The sequence below is a fragment of the Sarcophilus harrisii genome, chromosome 4 (genome assembly GCF_902635505.1).
Source record: "Sarcophilus harrisii chromosome 4, mSarHar1.11, whole genome shotgun sequence".
Taxonomy (NCBI): domain Eukaryota; kingdom Metazoa; phylum Chordata; class Mammalia; order Dasyuromorphia; family Dasyuridae; genus Sarcophilus; species Sarcophilus harrisii.
Genome location: NC_045429.1, coordinates 286,039,095 through 286,060,042, shown reverse-complemented (window position 1 = coordinate 286,060,042; position 20,948 = coordinate 286,039,095). Strand labels below are relative to the sequence as shown.

The window sequence follows — 20,948 nt, the reverse complement described above, 5'->3', positions numbered from 1 at the left end:
AGGCCAATTCTATTGTGACGCAGTTAAAATAGGTCGTCTTCGCCCCTACGCCTTGACGCATGCGCACACAGCCACGTCCGGGCAATGTGCGTTTCCCACATCAGCCCCACCCAGCCCGCTAACAGACATGCTCAGTCTTGTGATTCTCCCCACGCCTACGCACACCAAGATGGCGTCCTCTCTCCTAACTCTGCTGCTTAGGCGGCGCTTGGGTCTCACACCTGTCCGAGGTGTCTACTGGGTGCAGGTATCTGCCGTTTCCTCTCTCGCGCTGTCCTCCCTCTTGGCAGCTGCTCGCCCTCGTTTGAGTGGGCTCCGGCTGGCTCCCTTTCCTTCTCCGCACTGCCCGGAAAGAGTTTTCCTTCCTGCGCTTGGGGAGAGGAAGGAGAAAGCTCATAGCTTTCTTGTCTTGATTATTTTGGTTACTGCCCTCCCACCGGCCAATCTCTTATGTCGCGTTCTTAGTTTTAGAGTTCATGCTGAGGAGTGTTACATTGTCTTTAAGGTTGTTTATATTGACAATGCTGCGTTGCCATGGAGCGTCTGCGGGAGCTCTTTGCTCTCCAAGTTGCTGTAGCAGCCCCTCCCCCCGCTTTTCTTTTCCAAAGTACTTCGTTCACTTGACTGAAAAGAGGTCTGACCTGAGAATGATTTTCCTGCCTCACTCAGATACTTTTCAAGATAACTCTTGAAAACTCCCCTCCTCCCTTCTATCCATGTAGATGCAGGCCTAACTAGCACGTGTGGGGCTTATGATCCTCCCGGCACACTGATGCATTTATCTCTACACTCCTGAATGCAGATCGGATCTGAGGAGCTCAAAATACTGCTCTTTGGCCCTGAAGGTTTCTTGGCTGTCAGAACACTATCCAGAAGCTTTCCACCAGGTTCCCCACTGCCCAAGTCTCTTCAAGCCCTGGCTTCAAAACTCACCACCTTGAAGATCCTTAGATGGAGGGGGAAAGGGGGAAAACTGCTTCCCACAGTTGCTATTCCCTGAAATATGGAGCAAGTTAGCCTCAAGAGTGAGGAGATTAAGGTCACTATGGGATTAATTATAGGCCTGAGGTTTTTGATCCCAGCTGTGGGACTCTGGTTGCTCATTCTTCTGGAATGGGAAACTGATTTTTTTTTTTTTTAAAGCAGGGTAACGTCAGTAATTCAGAGACAGAGTTGGGATGGAAATCACACGTACATCATACATATCTTGTGATCCTAACATAACCTTTTTCTGGATACTTTATCAAACTCTTAGGAACTTGGGTATCCCTTCCTTTCCTTTATCACCAGAAACATCTACCAAGTTCACTTTTATTTTTCTTCTGATACTAATTTTTTTTTTTTAGGAATATCCTTTTTTTTTGTATCTTTTTCAGTGTCAGTTCTCTTAATATTAACTTATCTATTAATTTAATGGTAATTAAATCCTGTAGGTGGAAGCTAAAAGGGAAGAATGGACAGAATAGGAATGTTCTCCTTGCCCTTTACAGCTTAAAACTGCTATAAGACTTTTGAGACACCATGTATATACAGCTGCTTTCCCAGAAATTTAATTACATATTTATCAGCTCACATTACTTTAATGCTTTTGAGTTTTTAGGGACTCAAGATCAAGATTAGTACATATTCATAACTATACATCACTGTATCAGTTTTGACATTTTTACAAAACCTCAAGAATCATTGGGGACAAAACCAAGATAGCTCATTTTCCTCCTAAAACTTACCCTTTTCTTTTTCATAGATTACTCACCAGGCATTATGCACCAAAGTTTCCCCTGAGGAAGAAGGTTCCATTCCTGTCTCCCCCTATCAGAATGCTCCGTGGGAATATCTGGAGACAGAAGGTACCACCATAAGGAAAATATGGGAAGAGGGAAATGAAAATGTGGAGACTAAGGGGGAGACAGAGCCATCAGTTCAAAAGATATTATGGGTGTGTTGAACCTAAGAAGAAGAATGGACCAGATGCTTTCTTCTTAATAGTTCTTCAGGAAACACTGAACCAAAGGCATAGTACTGAAGTTTATACAATCTAACATTACCCTTTTTCTCTAGCCTTATCCATTATTTTTCTTTTCACCTTTTACATATGTCATATTCTATACTTCTCACATCAATCTTTTCGCACACTGTTTTCTGGGATTAGAATGCCTACAACATGTTGAATTTCTTCTTTTTTTTTTAATTAAAGCTTTTTATGTTCAAAACATATATGTGGATAATTTTCAACATTCACCCTTGCAAAACCTTGTGTTCCAAGTTTCTTTCCTTCCTTTCTCTTCTCCCCTTCCTTAGATGATAAGTAATCCAATAAACAGAATATGTTGAATTTCTGTACATCCTTCCCATCCCAATTTTCCCCCTTAGAAGTGCCCTTCTTTGCCTCTTTCTTATATAACATTTTGTTTGGGGACATTAATATATTTTGTTATATGTTGTGTATTGTAGCTATCAATCTTTATGTCTTATAGGAAATAAATTTCATTCAAACAAAATCAGTTTTTTTGTTAAACTTTGGCTTCTCAGCACTTAACTCTTTACCAAGTAGATATTTATTAAATAATGAAAGAATGAAAAGATGAATAGGGAATGATGTCTTAGGGAAACATGGGGGGTGGTAATAAGTTTTTGAAAATTACTAAAACAGAACAAAAAATTTAAAGTTATTAATGTAGAAGACAGGTACAAAAAAAAAAAAAAGAAAAGACTAGACTTCTCTGGTGAGAAAGGAAGAAAAGATTAGTACCAATATGGATGTAAGAATTGCTTTTCAAAGAAAGGTATGGCAATTTAATTGGATCTTAAAAGATTGGATTTCAACAGGTGGAGATTAGAGGGGGAGAGAAAACATTCCAGGCATTGAGAATAGTATTAGCAAAGGCATAGATATATCTAGGGCAATTTTGTGGAATGACTTAGTTTGAACTAAAAGGAAATAATATGAACTTAAGATTACAAAAATAGAATGAAGTCATAAAAGTAATTATTCTAGTAGTTATTGTAGATCAGATATATGGTAGATCAAATTTTTTAAGTGTTTGGCATATAGTAAATGTTTAATAAACTCTTTATTTGTTTTTCCTTCCCTTCCATCTTTTCTCTTCTCTTCCCTTACCTTCCCTCCCTTTCTTTTCCTTTCTAGAATACCTGACTCGATATGGCTCCCGTCCAGTCTGGGCTGACTATCAAAGAAACCATAAAGGTGGCATCCCACCACAGCGAACTCGTAAAACATGCATTGTGAGTAGTAAAGAAAAGGAATTGGGCCTCTGGTATAGAGATTCAGGAATGACAGGGTGGGATTGCATGGACCTTGACAAAAGGCATTTGTGCTCATTCTGAAGTTTCTGCCCATCTCTTTTATCCTTTACAGCGAGGGAACAAAGTTGCTGGAAATCCTTGCCCCATCTGCCGGGATCAGAAGCTCCATGTGGACTTTAGAGTAAGGAACCTCCAAATTTCATTGTCTTCTTTACCTACCTCAGGAACTAGTACTTAAGTGTGCTTAACTGTGTTTAGTGATAATAGTTTTCCTACTCCCTTCCTTTAAACCTCAAAATGACTGTTAGTCCCTCCTTTTTACTCTGTTGCTCCAGTTTCTGAAAAGGATGTGCTTTCAAGGCCAACCTCTCTACTTCTATCCTTTAATTTCATCATTGCAGAAAGCTAGGTGGATAATTCATAGAAAGCTAGGTGGATAATTCATAGAACTTAAGAGTCAGGAAGAAAACCTCAGATCAAATTTTGCCTCATATAATTAGGCTGTATCACCTTAGATAAGTCATTTAATATTTGTCAGTTTTTTCATCTATAAAATAGGGAAAATAATATTACCAACCTAATAGGGTGATTGGGAGGACTAAAGGAATCACAATATATGAAACACTATGTGAATGTTACCTATTACTATCATATCTTATTTTCTAAGGGCTGCCACCTTGATTGTCCCCTTTATAATCTTGTTTGCTATCAGCTGCTTACAAACATAATTAGTCTCTCTATTCCTTAAAAACTTTCATTTGACCCCACAATGCTATTTCTCACAAACGTCTAAAAATTAGGAAAACCCATTTGTTGTAGGCATTGTCTCCACTTTTCTCACCTCCTAATAACTTCTCAGCCCTTGGTAACCTAGCTTCTGACCCCATGACTAGGCTCAAACTGTCTTCTCCAATGTCATTATTGACATCTTAATTGCTAAATCTCAAAGCTTTACACAATCTTTAACTTTGAACTTTTGAAACTTTCAAACACCCCCTCTTCTCCTAGAAATTCTTTTGTTTCTTGGCTTTGAATCTACTCTGTCTTAAATCTTTTCATATCTTTCTGACCAATCTTGATTCTTTTTTGCTAGTTGGTTGGTCATACCATGTAACCATGGGTATTATCCAATACTTAAAGATTATGAGAACCCAGGCCAAGTTTGGGGTACACTCAAAGTTAGGGAATGTGATATGAATGATGATCCAGCAATGGAGACTAAGAAAGAGGAGGGGGTCAGATAAGAGGAAAAGGGAAGAAAGAATAGTCTCATGAAAATCCAGAGAGGAAAGGATGTCCAATTAGAAAGGGTAATCAAGTGTTAGATGTTTCTAAGTCAAGCGGTTAAAGAATTACTACAAAGAATTAAGAGAATGAGATGAAGGTAAGAAGTATCAACAGCTACTACTAGAAGTTTGGCTATGAAAGGGATGATTAGTCAAGTGAGGCTTTGGAGAATTTTTGATAATGGAAGCTTGAATACCTTGAGTGATAGTATGATAGTAAGATCAACTATATGACAGTTGCTATGTGTATCTGAAGTAACATGAAGGTATATATTTAAGTTGAGAATTCACTTCTGTGGCTAGGTGAGAATACAAAGATGAAAAGAAACTCCCTGCCCTCAATGAGTTTACATTCTATTAGGAGAAAAAAAGTTTTGGTTTTTTTAACCTAATTATAGCCTTTTTCTCCAAAAAATATGCAGAAATGGTTTTCAACATTCAACATTTGTAAAACCTTAGGTTCCAAATTTTTCTCCTTCTGCCTCTAGAAAGCAAGTAATCCAATAGAGGTCCAATAGGAGAAAAAAAAAGTTTAAAAACAAAAAAAGGATGTACAAAACAGAAGATAGTCTTTTGAGGGAAATAGTAATGCCAGCAACATCAGGGAAGTCCTTGTATATATAATATGGTACTTGAGCTGAACTTTGAGGGAAAATAAATTCTAAAAGGTAAAAGTGAAAAGTGATATATCTGGTTTTCTTGAAACTCAGAAAAGGAAGATTTTTCACAGATTGATGGTGGCAGAAGGGAGTCAAATGAATATGCTGATATTTGTAAATTTTAGATTATTGCTAAAAAGCTTCAATCTCTGCCCCCAAGAATTTATAATAAAAAGTAGCATTCAAAACAGATGCATCTTTGTTATAGATATCCAAATGTTAGAATGTTAATATTGCCCTTTTCATGCACATCTCTATTCCAAATTGTATTATGTATTGAATTGCATAAAGAAGATGAATCTACTACTTCTATGAATTAGTTAGGATAATAAATATGAAGTTGGGGAAGCCGTTGTCATTGGATCACAGAGTTTGTGGAGGTAACCGAGTATTTCTTCCAGAGGATCAAAAAGAGAAAGAAAGGAACCAGGAAATGAAAGGCTTTAAACACCAGAGAGAGGATTTTTATATTTGATTCTGGAAGTATTAAAGATTCACTAGTGTTTATTGGGGAGGGGCAGTGCTGACACGGTCAGTCTATACTTGAGAAAGGTTACTTTGGCAATTAACTAGAGAATAGACTGGAGTAAACAGAGATTTGAGTAAGAAGAGTATTGCAGTAGTAAAGGCCTAAAGTGATGTTGGTAGTCAGGGTAGTGACAGTATCAAAGGAGAGAAAGGAGCTTATATGAAAAATATTAGGAAGACAGAATTGATAGGCTTTGGTGGTAAATTAAATGTGGAAATGGGAAAGAATTAGGAGATAGGGTTCACACCTAGATTATGAGCCTGGGGAGGACTAGAAGTATAGTGGTGCTCTCTATAGTAAGAAGGAAGTTAGGAAAAGGGAGAAAGTTTGGGGGGAGGGGAAGGTAATGAATTGTTCAATTTTGCAGAGTGAATAAATATTAAATATATTTAAATTAAGATATAATAAAAGATTTGTTAGATATGCAGTTTGACTTAAATAGGCAATTGGAGATGTCAGGCTGGAGATCCAAGGTAGAAGTTAGATCTGGATAAAGGACAGAGCCATGGAGGCATAATCTGAATGGATATACAACAAAGAAGACTTAGGAACTGGGCAGCAAGGTTGTGCAGTGGATTGAGCACCAGCCCTGAAGTCAAGAGGACCCCAGTTCAAATTTGGTCTCAGACACTTAACACACTAGCTGTATGACTCTGGGCAAGTTACTTGACCTCAATTGCCTCAGCAAAAAAAAAAAGAGAAGAGAATATCAATATCATTTTTCATCTAGCTTCTATTTCTCTCAGTGATTTCTCTAAAGGCAGCTAGGTAGGGCAGTATATAGAGTACCAGACCTAGAGTCAAGAATTCTCATCTTCATGTGTTCATATCTGGTCTCTGGCATTTAGCAGCTCTGCAGCCCTGGTTATTGTTGAAAATCATTTCAGTCATGTCCAACTCTCCTTGATGTAGTTGGAATTTTTCTTGGCAAGATACTAAATTGGTTTCCTTTCCTTTTCTAGTTTACTTCACAGATTAAGATTGTTGTTATTGTTTGTCCTTCTTTTTGAAAAGGACTATGACATCAGGAAGGTGATGCCATGGCATGCAAACGAGTTCGATTCAAGTGAGGGAGAGACGTGCAAGGTTACTTGCCTCACTTTCCCCTCCAGAGCCATCTGGATCCAGTGGCCAGATACAGATCAGAACAACTGGAGATGGTCCCGATAAAGAACTGAAGCAAACAAGAATAAGTGAACAACTAAGGTTCTGAAGCCAAAATCAAACTTCAGGACTAGTGCTATATCTAACTGTGCCAATTATCTTCCTCCATAAGATCCTAGGCAAGTCACTTGATTCTGTTTGCTTTAGTTTCCTTGTCTGTGAAATGAGCTGGAGAAAGAAAGGGCAAAATACTCCAGTATCTTTGCCAAGAAAATCTCATTAAGAGTCAGACATAAATGAACCAACACTAACCATCTATCCCAGGAAGGTCATTACTGGGATAACTTCATCATTCTACAAGATCTCATCAGCCTTGGTGCTTTATGTCATCACTATTCTTGGCTTTTCTGATTGGAAGGTGGGCTGTGAACTTCCAACTCTCATTTAAGAAGAGATCTCAGCTCAAAGATTTTATTTCTCCCTTGGCTGCACCTACTTAGGGACTTTGCTGACTTCTCCATCATTCCTGCCCATACTTATGAGATTAATTGACAGTATCAAAGGCTGCGGGTCAAGAAGGATGAAAATTGAGAAAAGGTTGTTTGATTTTTGCAATTAAGAGATTATTAATAACTTCAGAAAGAGCAATTTCAGTTGAATGAAGAGATTGAACGCCAAAATGCAGACAACGAATGAGAAGAAAGGAAGTAGAGGTATTAGTTGTAAATCAGCCTACAGTTGTAAATTAGCTACTAAAGGATGGAGACAAAAGCTATGGAGTTTAGCTACAAAAGGAATAAGACAATAGCTATCAGAGATGGAAGTGTTTTTTAAGATGGAAGAGACATAGGCATGTTTTGTAGGCATCAGGAAAACAGCCAATAGACAGAGATATTGATAGTGAGAAAGCATAGAGAAACACTCTGCCAGAGAAGATGGGATAGACAGATCATTTGTGTAGGTTGCAAAAAAGAGAGGTGGCCTCTTCTGGTGAAGAGATAAAGAAGGAGATAGTTGGGAAAGGCATTCCAAATGATAGGTGGATGAGGAAAAAAAAACTCTTGGCTAATAGCTTCAAATTTTTCAGTGAGATATGAGTGAACATTTTCAACTGAGAGGATGAGGAAAGGCATATAGAAGAAGTCATAGTAGGTATGAGGAGGGTTGAAAACTTTTGGAAAAAATCAGTGTGATGATTGTAGGATAGTGAATTATTTAGGAGCGTGTGAAAGGATTGCTAATGTTTCAGTGAGGGTTAAGTTAATATTATTTAACATAATATCCCAAATCGAGGACCCAAATCAGCACAGTTTTGTGGTTTTCCTTTAACTTCATTTAGATGCACAGGAATAACAGAAGGCTTGAGTAATTTAAGTCATCCAAGACTGGGGGCAATTACAAGAGCAGAGGGTAGTATAAAGGAAGGATTAAAGAGAAACTGCCTTCGGAGTTATGTCTTTCAGAAACTAGGGAGTCATGCCATTATCACCATCACAGAATTTTAGTGACTCCACAGGTCATTTAATCAGTTCCTTAAATATGAATTCACTCTTCCAACAATTTTTTATGAGGGTTCATCTCATCTCAATTCACTCCTCCAGTGACAGAGACTCTGAAGTGGATAAGGTAAGAATTCAGTATAAGATCTCTTCTGGTCCCAATAAATGAGTGAGTTTCAAGGTTGCAGGATTTCTTTATCTGGTGGTATGTCAGCATAAGAAAAGAAATGGAAACAAACTTTGGTCAAAAGTATTTTTCTTTTATCTCCAACTGTCCAATGAAATTATGGTAGAAAAGAGGGTATTTGGGACATTATCTACTTTATTATTAGAATTTCACAACATGGGAAGTGATTGTGGCTCTTCTCTCTACACTGGATGTTACTCTATGTCCAGGGGCATTAATTAAACTTCATTATTCCCTGGGAAAAAAGAGGGACCTATATTAAATAGGATGGGGCTACATGAGAAAAATGTGGGAGCTTGAACATCCAGGTTTTGAAGTCTAAGGAGGCCTGGGCTTTGAGACTTCCACTGAGTAAGCATCACAACCATTGTTGAGAAATAAGTCACACCACAGCCCTGTGTAAAGCAAGATGAACTAAATTCCATTTTCTGTGAAATGGGTTTAAGTGACTTACTAAAGATCATATGGCTAGTATGTTGGCAGAATCTGAACTAGCAAGTATATTGAAATTACAGTACTTCTTTACAGTCAATGACTTTTGTCCTTGTATTCCCAGTTCCTTCTTTGTTGGAATCTTTACAAACTGTTAAGCCATTAGAGTTGATAGAGACAATAATTATCTAACTTAGCATGGTTCAATATGATTGATTTGATATTAGAAGGAGATATTTTGGGCCAGAACTTGAAACAAGGTACTAAGTAAACTGATAGAAACAATGCTTGTGTTCACACCTTTAGAGAGCTCATAGAAGCAAGAAATAAATTTAAGTACTCATTGGAGTTCACATGTTTGGGAGATTTCAGGGTTTAGAAAGAGATAATCTGAATTCATACCTCCCTTAATCCCTGCCTCCAGAAGGCAGAGTCAGCCTTTTACACTCAGCATAAAAACAGCTCCAGTGAGCCACTCGAGAGAATTACTTGGGAACATTGACAGGGGTCAGAGAGGAGCACTCTGGGAAGAAGCTACAAGCCCTCTCTGGAAGGCAAGAGAGATGCATTGCATCTTCCACCTTTGTGCTGGCTGGAGTCTGAAGGACAAACCTTTGGATTTGGAGACATTCGGAGGGGAGCTCTTGGAACCAAGGAGAAATAGGTCTCTGAGTTAACCGGGCTATATTGAAGGACACAATAAAAGATCTGAACTTTTTCAGCTTGCTGCGATTTTGGATGATTATTTACTTGTAACTGAAACTAAAGCTGCCTCCAGAAACCTTCCCGAGATAACCCTCTCCCTTAGGGAGAACTCTTATTATATTAAAAAAAAAAAAATTGCCACATCTAATATTTCTTGATTAATTAACCAAACCCACAGGAGGGATAAAAGAATTTTGCAATAGTAATTTATAGAAAAGATCCAAATTTGGCATAAATAACCTTGGAAATAGGCTTTGGATGCTAGGTATATTCAAGAGAAGGGTAGAGCACTATTGTCTTAGAGTCAGGGGAGATTTCATTGATAAGTTGAGGTTTGGAAAGGGGTGGAGAGATTGAAAAATTTGGAATAAGATGTAGAAGGGTATGTTATTCCTTCTGCCACTTTCTGATATTATCACAACCTCCATTTTCTCTTATTTCTTTCTTTTCAGAATGTGAAGCTCTTGGAACAGTTTATCTGTGCTCAAACAGGTGTCATCTTCCATGCCCCATACACAGGTTAGATCTCAGACTCTTAAGAGTTTACCCTTATAGTCTCCTGTTTCTACACAGAAAAATTCCATCCTCATCTAGGCTTCTTCAGAGAAAGTATAGACATGTAGGTTCCAGCTTTTGGAAAATTTTGGGGAAATTGGAAAATTTTTATCAAAGATACAAAGAGTATACATAAATATATATATCAGGACTTGTATGTAAACAAGGGCAAAATATTTTGTGTTTTCATAATCAATTTTGCAAAATAGAGAGTTTCTGGGCCTTAAATTCCTAATCTGTACAGTAGGAAGAATCCTTCTTGAAGTCTAATCCACCACATGCCATTATGGCAGTTAATATTACTACAATATAAGGTGATAGATACTCTTCTCTCCCTTTTTCTCTCATTTTTTCCTGTTACAAGGTATCTGTATGAAACAGCATAAGAAGGTGACAGAGGCCATCCTGAAGGCTAGAGACCATGGTAAGAGACAAAAAGGGGAAAGAGTATTTAGAAGTGGGAAGAGAATGTGGACTTGGAGAGAAGAGTGTGTGGGAATGATGAGAGATAAGGAAGTTCCAATTCTGAAAATCTGAGAAAGGAAATAGACCTTTCCCTTTCTGTTCTTTCTCTTTACATTTCAGTGTCTCATTAATGCCTTATCCCTAAACCTCATCAAACTGAATTCTTCCTCCTCACTTTTCATTTCTCAACTTTTCCTTGCCTAATGACACCCCATTTAATTATATTCTTTAATTATATTGCCTTCTATTTTATTCCTTTTCCCCATATTTTTCATCTCCTTAGGTTTCCTCAGTTATCACATCCCCCTGGCACAGCCACGGGATACTGATTTCAGCAATTCTCATGGAGCTGTTGGCTGTACCCCAAAGGCTCCTGCCTTAGCTGCAGGTACCTCCTGGTATCCATGGTACAATTGGCAGCAGCCACCTGAGAGAGAGCTGTTACGAATTCGACGTCTATATCAAGGCCACCTTAAGGAAGAGAATGAACCCCTTCTGGAAATGATGCCCATGAGTCCATCTCAAATTAATATTCTCCCAGAGGGAGAGGAATCCAAGAGTATCCACTAAAATGGAAGCCACTAGAAGGGATGAATGTACTGTGTTGCTCCAGAGCTTAAGGGATGGATGTGAGAAAATCCTCTAGCCTAAACTGAACTGATCCTTACCCCTACTCTTCTTAGAAATGAGTAGGATAGTGGCAAGTTCTGGCCTAGAAGAAAGGAGAAAATGGACCGTAAAATGAAGCATGTCTAAATGTTTTTGATTTCCCCTTTCTGCTGCAGCTTCCCCCTATATTTTTAAGTTGCAGGTATAGGGGTTACCAAACTTGTCAACACTTTATAATAAAAAATTATTTTATTATTCATGTGTCTGTTTTTAGATTGGAGGTGGTAGATACTTGAACTTTAGCCATTCCTTCAAAAAATGGGTAGGGTGGGAGGGTTATTAGTAAATATTAAAGACAAGGTAGATTTTCACTAAGCATCATGATTTTAGAGTTGTATGAGTGGGTCTTTTCATGGGTGGTTTTCAATGTTGATGAAATCGTAGATCCAGATCAAATCTCGTCCTGAGATTGATTTTTTTTTTTTTTTTTTTTGGTTAGGGTTGAAAATGGATATATAAAATAGATTAACTGGTTTTTCAGAGTTGGAAATTGGGCATGAAGTCCCCAGGGCTATCGGATAATTCAGATTTGGAGCAGAAAGGAAGACTACCATGGGAAGAGGCACTAGGGTGTTTTAAAATGAAGGTTCTGGAGGGGATTAGAGATCACTTAATCATCACATGATTGGTTTCCTGGAAAGAAAACGATGTTAGTCTGGAATGGGTGGGGTTGAGACTAGGATCGTACAGTTGGTTGCTATGATGCTGTTAGTAGCAAGTATAAAGTGGAGCAAACGGCTACCCACCCTGGCTTCAGTTAGGCGGAAGGGGCGGGGCTCTATGTCGGAAGTGCCGTTTAGAGGGCGTGGCCAAGAGCGCACAATGGGCCATGGAGTTCCCGTTCGATGTGGACGCCCTGTTCCCGGAGCCGATTATCATACTGGATCAGCACCTCCGTGCTCCGGCCCGCCGAACCGGAACCACTACCTCGGCTCGGTGACCTCTCAACCCTCATCCATCCACCACGCCCCTCCTTGCATCACCTACATTTGTCCCAATCTCTTCCCCATCACCCCCCTCCATCCCAAGTCAGGCTAGAATTAAGGCAAGGCATGATTCTTTGACCTAAATCCTCTAGGCCATTGTTGGGTCTCAACTGCAAAGTAGAACGTACTTTTTCATCTACATGATGGGAATGCATTCTGACACCATCATGTCCATTACCGTGGGCTGGAAAAGGGGTTTCAGAACCTTTTGGCATCAATCTTTTGCATCCCAAAAAGTTCCACCAGGTGGGCGAGGACTGAAAGGAGGAGGGGGCAGGGCTGTCAGTTACTTAGGGCCATAAGGCTGCAAAATCAGAAATGAAGGAGACTTAAATTAGAAGTGCTTGAAGGTAAAAACCTGGGTCTGAAATTAAGGTTAGCTTCCCCCTTCCCAGGACCATTCCTTGGATATACAAGGCAAGTTCAGTGATTTATGTTTCTCCTCTCTCTGCAGTTTTGATCTCCAACAGCAAATCATGACTGTTGTCGATGAACTGGGAAAGGCCTCAGCCAAGGTACTAGGAAGAAATTTCATTATGAGAACCATGAAGGGTTGACAAAACAGTGAGCCACTAGACCCCATTCCAAAGTGACTTTGAAAAGGGGCCTAAGGGAGGAAGGGAAGTCTTAAAGAGGTTATACTTAAATTCTTCCATCTTAATTAGGCACAACATCTTCCTGGTCCCATCACCAGTGCTTCAAGAATGCAGAGTAACCGACATGTTATGTATGTGCTGAAGGATACCTCTGCCCGTCCGTGAGTGCTGGACTCCAGTGTGCTGTCCCATTATATTTCTTTGTTCCTTCTCTTTATTAATATCTTCTAGCTACATAATCTTCCTTTTCCTTCCTTCTCCTTCTCTTCCCTCTTCTTTCTCTTTTTCTCTCTCCATGATAAGCTGTGAGTTCTCCCGCTCTCTCCCCTTCCTACAGGGCTGGAAAAGGAGCTATAATTGGCTTTCTCAAAGTTGGATATAAGAAACTCTTTGTTCTGGTGAGTTACAGGATAGTGTGCTTGGATTTCTGAGTCTGGCAATGATTGGCAGATGGTGGTGAAGGGATGAGGTGAAGAAGAGATGCTTATGTCCTGAAAGTAATCTATTCCTTCTCCCTTCTCTTACCTCATATCCATCCCTCCATCAGGATGATCGAGGGGCCCATAATGAAGTAGAACCACTTTGCATACTAGACTTTTACATCCATGAATCACTGCAACGCCATGGACATGGACTGAATCTTTTCCAATATATGTTAGAGGTATGATTACCAGCTTAAATTTTAAAGTGCTTTCAAATTGCAAATTAAAATCCTTCCAACTTGCCATTGTCCTTATCTTGAGACCACTTGCCTTCTGAACTTCCAAATGTTCCCATTAACCCTACATCCCTTGAAATTTATTGTCTCCACTTCCATACTGTCCTCTGAACTCCTTTTTATTCTGCAGAAGGAGCGAGTTGAACCACACCAACTAGCTATTGACCGACCCTCAGAGAAATTGCTGCGGTTCTTGAATAAACACTACAACCTGGAATCCACAGTGCCACAGGTTAGAATTCCTGAGAAATGTGACCCTAGAACAGATGAGAGTGAAGAACCTACCAGTTATGTTTTTCTTTGTTGGAGACTATCAAAAATTTCCCCATTTATATTATGTGCAATATGTACTCCTTCAAGGTTCTTTCATATTAGTAAACATTTATTAAGCACCTACTGTGTGCTAGGGACTGTGCTAGCATTCATCTACTATAGTACTCTCTGTTTCTCTAGTCATCTTATTCTCATGCATGTTGGCTCCCTATTTTGACTCCTATGCTGCAGCCAAATTCATCTTTCCTATAACTTCATCATTTAAGTCTTGCCTTTACAAAAGCCATTCCCCACAATTTCAATGTCTTCCCACAGTCCATATTAAGAATATGCTTATTCACTCCATTCAAATAATGTCTCTGTTTGGCATGTCTCTAAGTTAATACAACCTGAACTTAAGCATCTTGTGTTTATAACTTGTCTTCAATCTGTCATGTATAAATGTATGTGACCTTTTTCATCATTGTACCAATTATCCCAAAATAAGAATTATGTCTTTGATATTTCTAATGACTACAATAGAGTGCAAGGACCTGTCTCCTAGACCTAAATTCAAATATGGCCTGGACATTTCCTAGCTAAGTGATTCAGGACCAGTCATTTAACCCTGTTTTTGGCTTAGTTTCCTCAATTGTAAATAGGGTTAATAATAACTCCTCCCTCCCTCCCAAGATTGTCATGAAGGTCAGACAATATATTTGTAAAAAGTTTAGAACCAAAATTGGAACAAGAGGTTTGGCAGTTGTTAATGATGTAAAGTTACCCATGCATATAACCTGTAAATAAAAGGCTATTAAATTTAAAAAAAAAAAAAAAAGTTTAGAACCATGTCTGACTCGTAGTAGACAGTATGTAAATGCTAGCTATCATTTTTTTTTCTCTTTCCTAGTTTTCTAGTACGATAGGGAGTACTTCATTTATGTTTTTTCAGTGACTGAATAAATGACTTAATTTCTCTCATTCCAACATTCAGGTGAACAATTTTGTGATCTTCGAAGGCTTTTTTGCCCACCAGCATCGTGAGTTTCCCTCTCCCTTCTCAGTCCTAGAGTCAGGGGTAGGGAGTAGGTCCATTAATCCCATTGTCCACTTCCCTTGAGTAAGGGAACCCCCACTTCCTTTCCCACAGGGTCCCCTGCTTCCTCTCTGAGGGCGATTCGCTGCTCTCGTGCTGCCTCGGTTGATAACACACCCAATGGTAAACTTCATTTGGAATTTAGAAATTGAATATCATTTTAGAGACTAAAATGGGAAAAGGGACAGCTATCGGGAATGGGAAAGAAAGGTATTCAAGATTGCAAAAGTCATTTAGAAAATTATTTTTGATAAAGCTATCCAAGGTCCCAAGAGTCCAATTTAGATAATTATTTTTGATATCTGGCAATATGAAAAGTTCTGTTTCAGGCATGATTTTTAATTAAACATTCTAGTTTGACTATTGATGGTATGAAGTACTTACATGCAGTACCCTTTGAGCAGATTTCTTATTTTTCCTCTTATTTAGGTTCCTTTAAAGTTGTGAATTATGGCATTTTTCAAGTTCAATTGGAATACATTTTTATATTATAGATTGATTTATGGTGCCCTCATAATTTGTGAAAGTTAAAAACCACCATTACAATGAAGTCACTCAGCAGAGACTAGCTAGACACTCCAACCTGTTTAAAATCCTAATTCCCCTAGATGTCACACATAGACAGCTGGAAACTCAGATAGCTGCAGAGTCCCAGCCTGATTGATCGGTTTTTCAATTTGCTTTTTTACTGGCTCATACTTTTCCCTAGTGGATATGAGGAAATGACTGTTTTGGTTTCTAAGGCTTTCCCTTCTAGCTCTTTTCAGGCTATAGGCTACAAACTATAAGAGAGTGAAAGTCAACAAAGCTGGTGATCATGTCAACATCAGAAGTCAATAATATTCAGAGGCTTAAATTTTCAGCTGAAGAGGTATTATAGTCAATAAAAGATTGAAAGTGATTTACCTATAATGTGAGTTGACTATTCCTTCAGATGGAAGGGACAGAGTGAGCGAGCAGAGAGGTGAGGTCAGCCTATAGTCATCTGATTGTGACTTTTCTCTCATGCTTCTTGTGTATGCTCCTGTCCTTTACTTTGTAGTCTTTCTGCTTAAATGAAACTTAAATCTCTTCCTTACCTGTGGCCAAACAGAGAGGTTGTTCTCTGACCTCCCCAGTCCCCTTCAGACTAATTCTTGATTAACCACGGACTTTGTCCATCTCATCTAGAGGGACCCAAGGTCCTTACTGCCCAGGCCGGAACCATACTACTGTCCCAGATTCTCAAGGGTGCCTGACACCACCCTCTGACCAGTAAGAAGCTCCACCCCTCTGCTTCTATAGCTATGCTCTTCCTGCATCTCCCCAAATTCTCCTCTCTGATTTCTCTCCCCTGACTCCTTGCTTGGAATACTCCCTTCTGTTCGCCTCCCATTTGTTCCAGTATCCTTGGGTATCCCTGTCAATTTGTAGATACTTCATAAAACTGATTTCTAGGGGTGGAGATTGATTTAACATCCAAATAGCAAATATGAATTGTGACATCAGGGAGTAGTCCAGTGAAGGGAAATGGAAAGCTGATGAAAAAATGTCTGTTGACTAGTGCTCATTCTGTCCATATGCCCTCTCTCTCCAGCTCCAGCCAGAAAGCTGCCCCCGAAGAAGGCAGAAGGAGAGATTAAACCATATTCTTCTAGTGATCGAGAATGTAAGAAGAGGGACCAGGGTGAGGGCAGGGTCTGACAAAGAAATGTCAGTCCCCACATACGGGCTGATATCTCCTTGTATACAGCGTTGTGTACTTTCTCTTTTCTCCATTTGGTTGTCTTTCTGCTCTCTTCCCACCTTGTTTTCTTTTTCTTTTCTTTTTTTTTGTCTCTCTCTTAGTTCTGAAGGTGGCTGTAGAACCTCCATGGCCCTTGAACAGAGCCCCCCGACGTGCTACACCTCCAACTCGACCACCCACCCGGTCCAGCAGCCTGGGCAATTCTCCAGATCGGGGTCCCCTCCGTCCCTTTCTGCCAGAACAAGAGTTGCTAAGATCTCTTCGTCTCTGCCCCCCCCACCCTACTGCCCGCCTGCTGCTTGCAACTGACTCTGGAGGCAGCCCAACCCAACGTAGGCGTACCAGGTAATGAGACTGTGACATTGGGGTAGAGTTGGGAAGAAATTTGAAACTGTCAAAAGAGATCTTAGAATGTTAGAATCAAAAGGGGCAACCTGGAAACTGACAGAATGGTATGAAGAATGTTTGGATATAGATAGGAGAGGAAGAAGTGGCAAAGACTTCATATATCCCAAAGACAGCTTGCTTTGGTGGGAAAAGGAAAGAGAAAGTATGTATTCTCAAAAACAAGCAGTTTTAAAATCATAAGAATGAGGAGAGGTAAATAATATACCTGGGATTTGTTTTGGTAGAAAGGCACTAAGCAGTATGCTCTTTGGAATCTTGACTTAGAACATTGATGAAAAATGGTATCTACTCTACTCTCTATTCTTGCATACTGTTAGTACTTGTCTACAAGTAGGGGAGGGAATATTTCTTTAATTTCTATCCTTGGCTATCTTATCTCTGATTCTTCATTTCTTTCTTTTCTCATTTCCTCTCTCCTCATTCTGTCCTTCCATATCTTCCACAGTTCCCTCACTCGCCCTGAAAATAACAGATATTGATGGTTATACCTCCTCACTTAAGACCACCTGATTTTAAAAGGATCCATATTCCCATTTCATCTTCCAGGATGCAGTGGAGCCCTAATACCTAGAATCAAGTCTCCTAACTCCTTGCCAGGTTAATCCAGCAGCAGAATAACAAATATGCTATTCCCATCCCCATTTTATTATTCCAGGAGAGGTAACTCTTATTCTCTAATTGGGTTGTGAATACTTCTAACCAATACATGGAAGCTCTGCTGGATTAACTAGCTAATCCACTGAAACCCAGGATCCCTCCAACCTATACTAGAGTACAGGGGTTCTTAACCTTTTCTGTGTCATGAAACCTCCGGCAATCTGGTGATCTAATGGACCCGTTCTCAGAATAATTTTTTTAGTATACAAAAAAACTGAAAATATAATAAAATACAATTATCAAGATAGTTTTTAAAACTCACTTCACAGATCCCAAATCTGTACTTTAGAATAACCAATAGACTTAGCCCTCTTCTACCACATATTTGAAGGATCATTGTCCCAGAAACAGGTATATTTGGCCTAGTTTTCCTGTTTCCTGTGCAACATTCCTTGGAGTTAGATTCCCTTTTGGATTAGTAGTATTCCACTCTTTTGGCTTCCAAACTCTTCTTTTCCATAACTCTATCCCAAGGAGAGTCATACTCTCTTGGGGCCCATTTTTTAGGTAAACAGATCCTTCTGAAATTAACCTGATTCCCAAAGGGAGCATTCAACCTTGCAAAGTTCCTAAATCCCAAAAGACAGTGTGGAAAAACCTGGATTATTGCTGTGTTGGGATTTCCACAGAGAAATCACTGCTACTACCACTTTAACAGCATCCTCTTGGAGGATCTTTCTTAAGGTCACCTCTGCTTATTACATACAAAGAAATAAACCTTGTTCTGAAGGATCGACTGGATCCTAGTATTTCCTCTTCCATTTTTCCCATACAACTAATTAGATGATGGTATATGCTTATTCCCTCAAATTGTGTTGAGATGAGTGTGTACCACTCCTTTCCCAACCTGTATCCCCTCCTCATCCAACCCACTTATCCTCTAGCTTTCCTTTCCTCCCTTTTACTGAGATAGGAATCTCCTCCCTTTGTTTCTAGGCCCTTAGAGTATAATCATATACCCTGGGATGGTATATAACCATTCCCTCTTTCATATTCTGTGTGTGGTAGATTACATTGTGTCCCTAATCTCTGGGGAGCAGGATCCTCCCTAACCTCAATGTTATTTCAATAAAGTGTGTATCCTTTTGTGTGTTTTCTAATGGGTATTTTTCAATGGGAAAAACAAAAGCAACAAAAAGCCTCATTTATTCTGCTGCTGTCTCTTGCCCTGGGGATTTCAGGATCTTTCCACCCAGCATCCTGTGGTCACTGCCTCTGCTTCTTTCACCTTTGAAATCTATAAATCTTCCATTGATTGAATCACTAGTTTCAGAATCTAGGATTCCTTTCCCTTTATTCCATCTCTGATATTCTTGGATCTGCATATCTTTCCTCATAGGATCTGTAGATGCCCACACACTCATTTCCATATGTGGACTCTTACCTCTGATTTTAATAACTGCAACCCTCCTTTCCCATCCTTAGTAATCCCCATACCATATCCAGGCTGGTTACCACACTGACTCCTTGGATGTCTTTCACATATCCCTGATAAGGACCTCCTAGTTTTTTGTCCACAAGTCTGTGATATTTTCTATATCCCATAAACCTTCATCCCTCTTGATTTACCTCTGTCCGCTTACATTTCTCTGTTCCTAAAGATCCTATACTTCAGCCTCTTTTCATTTCAACATTCCCAGAGGTTACTCTAAGAGTTAACAACCTAAGTCTACCACAAGCTCAGAATTGATCATTGAGAGATTGCCTTCCCTTGGTTTTCCTTTTCTTTCTATAGCTCCCCTTAGTTTCTACTGCTACTCACTCCATCTTTCCATCCTTCAGTCCCTTTCCTGTTACCTCCCCCATAGCCCATTTCTTCTACAGGGGATCAACCCCAGGACTGGTGGCCCAGAATTGCAGTTACAGTCGATATGGGGAGCCAGATTCCTCAAGTCCCAAAACAGGTAAGTGGCAGGGCATTATGGGAAATCTTGGTCTAGGAATCAAAAGACTGTGTTCTAAACATAGTCATGATTTTCTATAAATTATATTCTGTTCTGGCTCTCCTTATGACACAGTGGAAAGAGCACTAGATTTGAAATCAGAAAATCTGGATTTTAATCCTCTGTCATTGTTTGACTGTCACTATGTGTGACCTAGGTGAATTATTTCCCTAATAAATTTCTTTTGGTGGGTGACTTCCTCAGTCCATAATTCCACTTCTATAAAATGAAGGTGTTAGATTATATGGAAAGGCCTTTAAGGTCTTTCCAATTCTGAATCACTGCTCCTAAAACTGGTAGTAGTCTAGAATCTACCTGACTTTGGGATCTAGATTTTCCACTGATTGACTCTTTAGAATTTCCTAGTAGTTAAATTATATGATTTATAAGGCCTTTTTCATCTCTAACATTCTTTTCTATTCTCACCATGCTTTTCAAGCTATATTATACATTATACCCACTCTCTTTCTCTTTTAGCACACAAACACATACACACACACACCCTGTTTCCACAGGCAATCAAGAACAGAGGAAGAGGGAACAGGAAACAGAGAATAGGTGAGGTCTGACTTACAAGCTCACATAATCCTGACTATATGCTTCCAACTCTCCTTTTCCCATCTTCTGACTTTCTAAGCTCTTTATCCTGATCTCACATATTAGTTGCCCTTTTCCCACTGTCCCACTTAACCTCTTATAAATTTCCTTTATTTCTAAATAACTATAATTCCTCTTAATACTTTCAAGGATTTGGCCCCATATTCCTCACATGAGCATCTCTGTAATGCTTTAATCTCCTCTCCATCCCACCTTAACAGGTGTACCAACAAGGGGCAGCAGGTTGTGTCAGGGGAGCAAGATGGGGGGGGAACCAGGTCCTCCACCCCTCCACAGGCTCTACAGCTCCCAGTCCCATTGTGGAGACTGGGGGAGTCCATGGTCAACGCAAGGTTCATTCGATACCTCCAGGAGCACCGAAGTACCAGGCCATGGTAACCTGGTCCCTCTTTTCGTCCCTCACTGGGTAATCCCCCAAGGCCTGGAGGCTTTGGCCCAGCTCCTTGGAGAAATACTGAGCCGAGCCCTTGGGAAACATCAGTCGGTCAATCGGAGTTGGGCATCTTTCCATTCCCCAACCACTGGTCTTATCTGCTCAAATTGTATTTTAAACAGAAGACTTTATTTTTAATATTAAAGGCTGTGGTCAGGAGT

At 39.6% G+C, this 20,948-nt stretch overlaps 2 protein-coding genes across 13 annotated transcripts; both read left to right on the top strand.

Annotated features, from left to right (window-relative positions):
- Positions 1-81: 81 nt before the first annotated feature.
- MRPS18B (mitochondrial ribosomal protein S18B) lies at positions 82-11,551 on the top strand. Its single transcript, XM_003768887.4, has 7 exons — positions 82-247; positions 1,745-1,847; positions 3,146-3,243; positions 3,377-3,445; positions 10,118-10,184; positions 10,585-10,644; positions 10,969-11,551. Exons 1-7 carry the CDS (start codon positions 128-130, stop codon positions 11,253-11,255), a joined length of 804 nt encoding a protein of 267 aa, XP_003768935.2. The 5' UTR covers positions 82-127; the 3' UTR covers positions 11,256-11,551.
- A 575-nt stretch (positions 11,552-12,126) lies between these two features.
- ATAT1 (alpha tubulin acetyltransferase 1) lies at positions 12,127-20,946 on the top strand. Of its 12 annotated transcripts, none has more exons than XM_023502865.2 (13): positions 12,128-12,290; positions 12,795-12,855; positions 13,006-13,097; positions 13,274-13,334; positions 13,484-13,597; positions 13,785-13,886; positions 14,901-14,946; positions 15,057-15,125; positions 16,579-16,650; positions 16,830-17,073; positions 19,576-19,697; positions 20,214-20,294; positions 20,555-20,946. In XM_023502865.2, the coding sequence occupies exons 1-13, from the start codon at positions 12,184-12,186 to the stop codon at positions 20,923-20,925; spliced, it is 1,542 nt and encodes a 513-aa protein (XP_023358633.1). In that variant the 5' UTR covers positions 12,128-12,183; the 3' UTR covers positions 20,926-20,946. The 12 variants fall into 12 exon arrangements, with proteins under 12 accessions (XP_023358634.1, XP_023358633.1, XP_031821081.1 ...); XM_031965221.1 differs by having other exon boundaries at positions 12,129-12,290; positions 19,618-19,697; XM_031965223.1 differs by having other exon boundaries at positions 12,130-12,290; positions 19,602-19,697; positions 20,555-20,850.
- Positions 20,947-20,948: the final 2 nt, after the last annotated feature.

What these genes read in the sequence shown, in the direction of transcription:
- MRPS18B (XM_003768887.4), top strand. Translation starts at nt 128, where the DNA reads ATGCTCAGTCTTGTGATTCTCCCCACGCCTACGCACACCAAGATGGCG. An exon ending in GAGGTGTCTACTGGGTGCAG is followed by an intron (nt 248 to 1,744) that starts GTATCTGCCGTT and finishes TCTTTTTCATAG; the next exon opens with ATTACTCACCAGGCATTATG. An exon ending in CCTGAAGGCTAGAGACCATG is followed by an intron (nt 10,645 to 10,968) that starts GTAAGAGACAAA and finishes TCATCTCCTTAG; the next exon opens with GTTTCCTCAGTTATCACATC.
- ATAT1 (XM_023502865.2), top strand. Translation starts at nt 12,184, where the DNA reads ATGGAGTTCCCGTTCGATGTGGACGCCCTGTTCCCGGAGCCGATTATC. An exon ending in TGGAATCCACAGTGCCACAG is followed by an intron (nt 13,887 to 14,900) that starts GTTAGAATTCCT and finishes TCCAACATTCAG; the next exon opens with GTGAACAATTTTGTGATCTT. An exon ending in TTCTTCTAGTGATCGAGAAT is followed by an intron (nt 16,651 to 16,829) that starts GTAAGAAGAGGG and finishes TCTCTCTCTTAG; the next exon opens with TTCTGAAGGTGGCTGTAGAA.